This window comes from Echinops telfairi, unplaced genomic scaffold (assembly GCF_000313985.2).
Source record: "Echinops telfairi isolate 266 unplaced genomic scaffold, ASM31398v2 ScPeMD7_15;HRSCAF=58, whole genome shotgun sequence".
In the NCBI taxonomy this organism is placed as follows: domain Eukaryota; kingdom Metazoa; phylum Chordata; class Mammalia; order Afrosoricida; family Tenrecidae; genus Echinops; species Echinops telfairi.
The window spans coordinates 11,713,706-11,722,366 of NW_022103912.1; the positions used below are offsets into that span (position 1 = coordinate 11,713,706).

Here is an 8,661-nt window from a genome sequence, read left to right on the forward strand (position 1 = left end):
GGGAGCTCCTCCCGTTTCCCATTTTCCAACGGCCGTGGCTCAGCTCGTAGGAAGGGAAGGCACTTCCGGAAAGCAGGCTCACAGCAGAGGACAGCCTGGCTCGGGTGGGCGCTGACCGAGCAGGAGGAAGAAGAGCAGACAGTCATGAGCCTCGGGGGAAGCCCCTAAGGTTGGGGTCAGGACGCGGACAGTGAGCTTGGTTCAGAAACGGGCGTGCTTCAAGCAGGGGTGATGGCTGCCAGAATGCATGGAGAAAGCCTATAGTGGAAAGAGAGTTACCCTCACCCTTTGGAGGAGGTGCAGGGGTGGCTCCGCAGTAGAAATCTCAATGTCCATGCAGGTGGCCTGGGTTCAGTTCCCAGCCAATGCTGTCTCGACAGGTTTCAGTAGGTCTTTCAGGCTTCAGTGGACGAGGAAGACAGGCCAGGCCGTCTCTTTCTGAAAAGCAGCCAGTGAAAACCCTGTGGACCCTATCTGCATCCGAACCCAGCAGTATTCTGTTCTGTTGGGCCTGGGTCACCGTGAGTCGGGAGCCAACTTAATGGCAATTGCAGGGTCGCCAAGAGTCATCATGGGCTTGATGGCAGAGGTTGGGTGTGGGGGCTTCATAACAGCACCAGCAGCAGTGAGTGGTCAAGAGCTTCTGTGGCTAGTATTGATCCAGACACACTCTATGGTCTTGGGTTTCTTCAAGACAAGGATGTATGACTTAGGATTAACTAGTGGTCAGGCTGATATTTGCATTTGGAGGGAGGAGGAGTTGGAAGCTATAAAATCTTTACTTCATTAAAAATGGATAGGGGTTAGAATGAAGAGATGGCAAGCATACTTGCCAGGCCTCTTGCTATTGCAAGTGGAGCCCAAGTTATTAATGTAGGTGAAAGCAAGGGTTTGTCAGCTCTCAGACTCTTGGGAAGGGCAGGGGTGTCCTGGGCTCAGACATAACTGGCACTGTGAGCACTCATGGGCTCATTGACACTCTCCTGGCACGAGAGTGCCCTGGCCCTCTGGCGGAGCCTGGCTCCATGTGCCAGGGCCTGTGCTTGCTTCAGCGGCCCAGGTGGAGCTCACTGCCAAGGGGCTGATTCCTCGGTACCCATTCAAGCACTTCCAGGTTAAGGGCTACACTGACTCAGCATTCAGCAGAGGTGCAGAATTACTAAATTTTAAAAATGATGATAACGATGATAAGCAAGTCACAAAATGCCTTGTGTTTGAGGGCATGTGGTGTCCCAGAGAAGGGACCTATGTGACTAAACTGGGGCCGAGGGCATTGCTGGGGAGATACCCACAAACTGCCCTCTGGACCCAACGGCTCAGAATACCATCGCTCCTCAGCCCTCAATCCACCCAGCTGGAGGAGCAGTAAGAGGAGCTAGGGATTCTGCAGCGCCGCATCTTCTCTCCCCTGCGGTGGACAAAGTGGTGCCGTGCTCCGGATGGAATTGTTTGCCTAAGGAGCTCCCTTTGAGCTCTAAATGCCTTACTGCCAGTGCTGCCCATCCTCCTCCCTCCAGCTGCAGCCAGGAGCAGATTCTGGAAACGCTGCTCCCGAACCCTGCAGGAGCTGCTCGGCTTTTCCGTAGCATCTTTCCCCAGCCCACACCCACACAGGAATGTAGGTAGATCTTGATGTTAAACAGTGTGATTGGCCCTTTTGAATGGTTATGTAAGTTTAGCTCCAGACGGAAAACACGATCGAGCTGCCAGTGTCTCCGCTGAGACCTTTTGGAAGCCTGACCCACAGCCCCAGACGGGTGCCTCCTCGGGGCGAAGGCTCCTCGAGTCTGTCCCAGGAAATGTGGAGGTGATCGAGATCTTGGGGTAGAGACCTAAAGCTCTTGTCGGACAGGGAAAGCTCTCAGGGTTCTCAGATCAATAGGGCATCATGAGGGTCCCTTCTCTTTGGGTTTGGATGACTTAATCAGGGAAGGGTGGTGTGCTGGAAAAGGGCCTCCCCCCACCCCTTCCCCTCTTTAGGGTGCCTGTGGGTTAGGAAGGGGCCTTGGGGGCACAGTGGGCTGAGCATTGGACTGTTAGCTAAAAAGTCAGATTCAAACCCGCCGACTGCTCTAAGGGAGAAAGATGACACAGTGTACCCCCATAAAGATTTACAGCCCTAGATCCCCCTGGGGCAGTCCTACTCTGTTTTGTAGGGTCGTCGGGGAGCCCTGATGGCGTAGTGCGTTAGGAGTTGGGTTGCCAACCACAAGATCAGCAGTTCTAACCCACCGAATGCTTCTCAGAAGAGAGATGAGGCTTTCTCCTGCTGTGGAGATGTCTATAGTTGAAAGGGACAGTTCCTCACTGTGCTGCAGGGGGGCTGTGAGTCAGAATTGGCTTGATGGCCGTGACGTTTAGAATTTTGTGAGTTGGAATCTACTCGAAGCAGTGGGTTTAATTTGTTGTTGCTCTTGGGTGGGTTGGGCATAGGCAAGGCGGAACCTACTGAGTGTCAGAAACCCGAGAGCCCTTTGTCATAAACACACAATGTGATGCTGTGCTCTGCAGAGGGAGGCTCCTTTCAGGGCGTGGGTGGCCACGGATGCAGCTCTGCTACCAGGTTCTTCAGGCTGGATGAGAACAGCTGGCGCATGCTGGCTAGAGAGGTGGTCGGCAGAGCAGGAGACCCTGACAGTTGTAGGGCACCGAGCCATGTGCTGCAGGGTGAGGAATGAGTTCCGAGTGTGTGGGTACGTGCAGCCCGAGGAGGGCAGGCGGATGCTAGCTGAGCTAAAAGGCCAAAGGAAGCCAGCCATTGAAGGGAAAGGAAGGCTGTTCCCAGGAGAGGGCGTCTCATCATGGCTAAAGTCCCGGAGTAGATGGTGAGGACCCCTGGGAAATGTTCCAGAGGGTGGAGAGGTCATGGCCCTGGGGGGGATGGCAGTCAGGGCTGGAGAGGTCACTGGGCACAGGCTCTGAGGTTGCCGGGGCTTAGAATACCTGGAGAGGCGGCAGCAGCTCCCTGGTGAAAGCCACTGACGAGCCCAGCCACCCGAGGGGTTAATGTCTCTTCTGCTGTTCTCTCTGCGTGGGCACATCACACCACCTCTCTTTAGACGGATTTTCTCACCTGCTATGAATTGAATTGAGCACTGCCCCCCACCAAGAAAGAAAAAAAAGATCCGGTACCTGTGGATGTGACCTTCTTTACAAGGAGGAACCTTGGCCACATGATCAGTTAAAAGGAGGTCACTCATGTGGACACGGTAACGGGTCCGGCTGCTAACCAGAAGGCTGCAGGTGCCTGGAGAGAAAGGCTTGGAAGCAGAGGAAAACCCTCGGGACCACCCTTCTACTCTGACATCCTTGGGGTCTCCCAGGGTTGGCGTCGACTCAGCAGGAGGACGTGGTGTGGCGCTGCGTGTGTGCATCAACTCCCAGCCATCCCGAGACACGCAGCAGCACGCACGTCCTGTGCCCTCCCCGGAGTGGGTGCTGACCCAGCCCACGGTAACCCAGGCACTTCCCACTGGCTGATGGTCACAAGTACCTGGTTACCTGCTTATCACCAGGTGTTTCTTTTGAAAAGCCAGTCTTTGTCTGGAAGCTCTGCAGAAACCTGTTCAGAATCATAGCAGCCGCAGCAAGCCTCTGCTGATAGGCAGCTGGTGACGGTGCATGAGATGCCGTGGCTGAGAGTCAAACCCGGGAACCAGATACAACCCTGAGCTCTCGTTTTTGCTCATCTTCCTTTTTTCTTTTTTGGCGGGGGCATTTCACCTAGAGACATTTTATTAAGAATCTCCCAGAAGAGAGAAATCACTCACCAGCCTGCCTGACCGGTCCTCTGATGCGCCTGTCTGCCCACCCATGTGAAAGCAGGCTTTTAAATATTAAAGCAGAAAAGGAGATACTGCTTGGGGTAGCAAAGATTTCTGGGGATTGTTGTTAGTGGCCGAAGTCCACTCTGAACCATAGTGCCCCTGTGCCCACCAGAAGCAAACGCTGCAAGGTCCTGCGCCCCCTCCCCGCTCTCCCTGGGCCTGAGCCGACTGAGGCAGCCACTGTGTCAGTTTGGTGTGTCAGTTTGGCTCTTTGAGGGACTTCCTCTTTTTCCCAGCCCCTCCACTTTGCCAAACATGATGTCCTTCTAAGGGGACTAGTCTCTCCTCACTATATGTCCAAAGTATGTGAGACGAAGGTTGCCATCTTGGCCTCTAAGGAGCACTCTGGCCGCACTTCTTCCAAGACAGAACAGTTTGTCCTTTTAGCGAGAGGCCCGTGGTCCTTTCGATATTCTCCTCCAGCACCACCGTTCAAATGCATTGGTTCTTCGACAGTCTTTCTTGCTCCTTCAGTTCCTTGGATCTGTACGCCTAAGCTACTGCGCAGATTCTGCACATGCTCAGTCCAAATCTGGGTTCCACTTGTTCATCGGCCTCCACCCGCCTGCCCTCTCATGCCCACAGAGCCGCTTCCTGTCTTTGTTACTCTCTGAGTCCCTTTGTCTCGGCTCCCAAGGCTCTGTCCTGCCCGCTCCTTCCTCCTTTCATCTCTTCCTGCTCTCACCCCACAAAACTGTGGGCTCACGGTTGACCGGCTTGCTCAGAACTTGTCGGTTAGCCCAAGACTGCCCAGACACCAACACTGACTGAGCTTATGGTAGTTAGATTATTGTCAATTTGAGAGGATTACGAGTGAAGGGGTGGAGTCTAGCCTGTCAATCAGATCCTAGCCAATGAGGCTTCTGTGTGGGCCTGGCCTTCGCCTGAGAATTCTGAGAAATCTGGGATTTCCTTGAAGGTGGGAGACTCTCTGCTCACACCCTGGCAGACATAGGAGCTGACAAGACACATGGACCCACCCTGATGCAGAGACCCCGGCCAGCGCTGAGATCTTTCCAGTGACACTGGATCCAAAGACTTTCTACCCACTGGCCTGTGATCTTCTACATTTGGCGTCATTGCATTGTGTCATGAGTCTGAAGAGGACTTTGTAGATTGGTTTTAGACATATGGGCTAACATCAGACTTACGGACTTGATCTGGACTGGGCTGGGATGTTTTCTCAATGTTCAATTGCTCAATGTTCAATTGCCTCCCTGTCTGTATCCCTGTGGTCTTAAGTTTATAGATCTCTTTCTTATACACATATGTGTGCCCATGGATTTGTTTCTCTCGTCTACCCAGACTAGCAAAGACCTCTTTGCCCAAACATCCCCGGCCACCAGGCAGGGATCTTTTTGTGCACAACCTGAGTTCTCAAAGAGGAGCCGATGGGTTCAGCAGTTCAGAGCCCAGCCCCCAGCCCAAGGCTGCTGCTTGCTCACGTCAGACACACCTGCCTGCTGGCTGGGCATTTCAACTGGGGGTCAGTCATGGCGGGGGAGGCGGGTGTGTCGTAGAGCCCTCTTCCCACCTATCATGGTCGACAGATGGGCTTAGAGTTCCTGAGAGGGAGGAGTGAAGAGACAGGACTTACCAGTGATACCAAGTACAAAGACTACATCCCAGACCAAAGAAACCCCACGCCTGCTGCCACCCAGTCATCTCTGCCTCATGGAGACCCAGGTGTAACAGACGAGAACGGTGCTCCGTGGCTCCTCTCGACTGTCAGGGTTATGGGAGCAGGTGGCCAGGTCTTTCTTCCTCGCTGCCTTTGGGGAGGTTCATACTGCCATCCTTCAGGTTAGTCGTCAAGCACACCCCTGGCGCCCCTCCAGGCTCTGCAAATGAACTTCGAAGCGGTTGGAGGAGGTGGCTGCAGCGGGTGACTCAATTCTGTCGGTGGGATTCCACGTGACAAGACAAGAGTAGAGCAGCCCCACAGGGTTTTGAGATCCTTTCTGGGTTTGTCGAAGGCAGACTGCCCATGCGTGATTCTAAATTTGGCTCACGCTACAAATGAAAGTCATGGTTTTTTGACTGTGTCTGGTCACCTCTGCACTAATGCAAGGGTATGCGTCTCTGAAGAAAAGAATTTCACATCTTCCAGCCACACGAAACGTGGCATGACATTAAACGTCCGTCCAGGTGTTCCTGTAGTCATGCTTCAGGGAGTGGAGATGGTTCTGGACACAATCACCCTGGCGAGAGCGTGGATGGTGTGCTGCCTCCAGTCATGCAGACTTTGTATGCCTGGTTTTGGAATAACCTTGTTCCGGCCCCCGAAGTTGGGCGCCACATATAGCTTTCCCCGCCAGGGCAGTGCCTTAGAAGGGGCAGGTTGTGGCGTGGACTCCTGACACTGAGAAACCAGCTCACAGCAGCAGGGCCCTTCCACAGCCCATGGAAGCACTGCTCTTCTTCCTCCTTCCCCCTCCTCCTCCCTCCCCCCCTCCGCCTTCTCCCCTCCCTCTCCCTGCCCCTTCCTCTCCTCTTCCTGAGCTCCCCTCCCCACTCCACTCACTGCCTCCCTGTCTGTATCCCCTAAGTCTCAAAACCTGCTGTTATTAGATTGGCTCAGAGTGTCTGAAAACGTTTCAAATGGGAAAACCATGTCCCACTTTTAAACAACTGGAAAACATTACAGAACTTGCCTCTTTCAAATGTAGACACACACACACATTCCAGCTCACAAAGTTGAGTTGCAAGGAAATGCGAAGTGCTTCCGGAAGAAAGGAGCCGGACACGGCGTACACCCCACACAAGTGGCTTTGAGACAGGCAATGCGCCTCGAAAGCCAGGCTCTGCAGATTCGGGGGCAGGGGTGGATTTGGTTGCTAATGAAATTAAAGCAACCAAATGATTGCTTTCCGTGCTAATCAAATTGTTCCTCTGGATCGCTTCTCACTCTCCTTTACCTCTTGGTAGTGCCATTGCCTGTCCACATGCCAAGTTACTAGCCACTGTGCGCGTGCATGTGCGAAGCGCCCATCTCTCCGTGATCTGAATCCAGGGCGGTCCGGCTCTCACAACAGGAGTTAATCATCACCAGCAATATTGGCAGGAGCTGGGGATGTGTTCATTCCTCGGGGGCAGCTTAGCGTCTCCTGGAAAACATTCTAGTTCAACAGACTTCGTCTCAGGCTTTCCTTTCCCAGGCTTCCTCCCCCACAAGGAAGATGGGCCCAAAGCAATGTGTTGGGGCCTCATAATTAATAAAGCAAGGGTGGCACTTCCAAACCACTGGTATTGGGGAATACAGGACCGTGTAATGCATTTCTTCCTGCAGACTGGTGGACCAGCAGTATGCTTCTTTCCGCCTTCACCATCCGGCCTGATGATTGTGTAAAAGCATTTTAGGAGCTGGGTAGCTGTCTTCATGGCTTGGTCCTTAGGAGAAGGCAGGGTGTCACATAAATGAAAGGAAATGAGAAGTGCCATCTCCTCCTCTCCCCTCTTTAGAACAAGAAGCTCTACTTGGACATCATTCACATGTACATGGAAGTGCACGCAACCGTCCACGGCTCCAGCACCAAGAATATTCCCAGTTACGTGAAGAACCACGGTATCCTCAGTGGCCGGGACCTGCAGTTTCTCCTGCGAGAAACCAAGGTAAGTTTGTGGTCGTTTTGTCAGAACCACCGGTGGACTCGCTTACAGGTCTGTTGCCACGTGCTGTCGAGGTGGGAGTCTGAATCGTTCTTGCTTCCTGTTCGGTGCTGCACTCTCTTGTTGGGCCGTTTCTGGCCAGTCGTTTTTCCGACAAGCTGTAGCTCAGAAGGTTGTGAATTGTGGACAAAGGCGCTCATAGTCTTGCTTGTTTCTGGGATCAAAAGAATGCTTGCTGTGGAATTCCCTGTACCAGGGATCATGCAAGGGGCTGGGGAGGCCCCAACGGGATGGACAAGGTCATGTCCTGGGTGGACTGACCTTCTTCTCGAGCAGCAGTTTACGCAGGAAGCTGAGGGTGCATCCCGACCCTGTGCCAGCATTTCCTCACATCTCCTCACTCAACAAGGGTGTATTAGACATGGTTCCACGTATCCCCCAAGACCAGGTTCTGCGTGCTGCCTCAGTGACTCGCCACTGTGCTTGTAAGGGCTCGTGAATGGCACGCTAAGTGAGGTACCGCTGTTGTTCTCTCCCTGTCTGGGGCAAAGAAGAAGGAAGACAAGCAAAGGCATGTGGTGGAAACGATGGGTCCAATAGCCCAAACAACCAGAAAAGCTGGATGAAGCCCAGCCATGACGTCCACCTGCTCTGAAAGGGATCCCACTGGATAGCATGGGAGAAAAACGTGGACCGAGCTCAAAATCATGAAGAAGACCAGGTTTACAGTCAGATGCAGATTGGTGGGATCACTCTTCAGCTCTAGAAATGAATGAACTCAACCCCCACGGCTCGATGTTTATCCAAACTGTGGGTCCACGAGGGAAACAACAGCCCGAGGGAGGCGCATGTACCTTAGGATGGTCAACCCTTTTGAGAGCTACAGGGTAGCTTTCTTTCGCTGAAGACAAAAAGCAAGGAAAGGAGAAGGCGTGGAAACAGTAGCACAAGGAGGGAGAGGGAGGGGTTGGTGATCTTACATTGTGGGGTTCCAGTCAAGGACCCAAGAAACAAAATGATTGAGTGGAAAACCATTTGCTCTTTAACCCTTCACCCAGTTCACCATAAAAGAAGGAATAAATGACGGGAAGGGTTTGTCTTGGACATGAGGTAACTTCCAATGAGGAAAACACTGTCAGCTCGGGGAGCAGGGAAAACATTACCAAGGATTCAAGAACTCGAGCATGGCTGGGAAGTGGGAGCCCTTGCCGTGGGAGGCAGAGTG

At 53.2% G+C, this 8,661-nt stretch overlaps 1 protein-coding gene across 1 annotated transcript in view; it reads left to right on the forward strand.

Moving 5' to 3' along the window:
* Nucleotides 1–8,661, forward strand: part of MGAT5 (alpha-1,6-mannosylglycoprotein 6-beta-N-acetylglucosaminyltransferase) — a 416,629-nt gene that overhangs the window by 348,930 nt on the left and 59,038 nt on the right. The window contains exon 11 of the mRNA XM_045287418.1: nt 7,290–7,439. Within this exon, the coding sequence (XP_045143353.1) occupies nt 7,290–7,439 (150 nt within the window). The remainder of the gene's footprint in view (nt 1–7,289; nt 7,440–8,661) is intronic.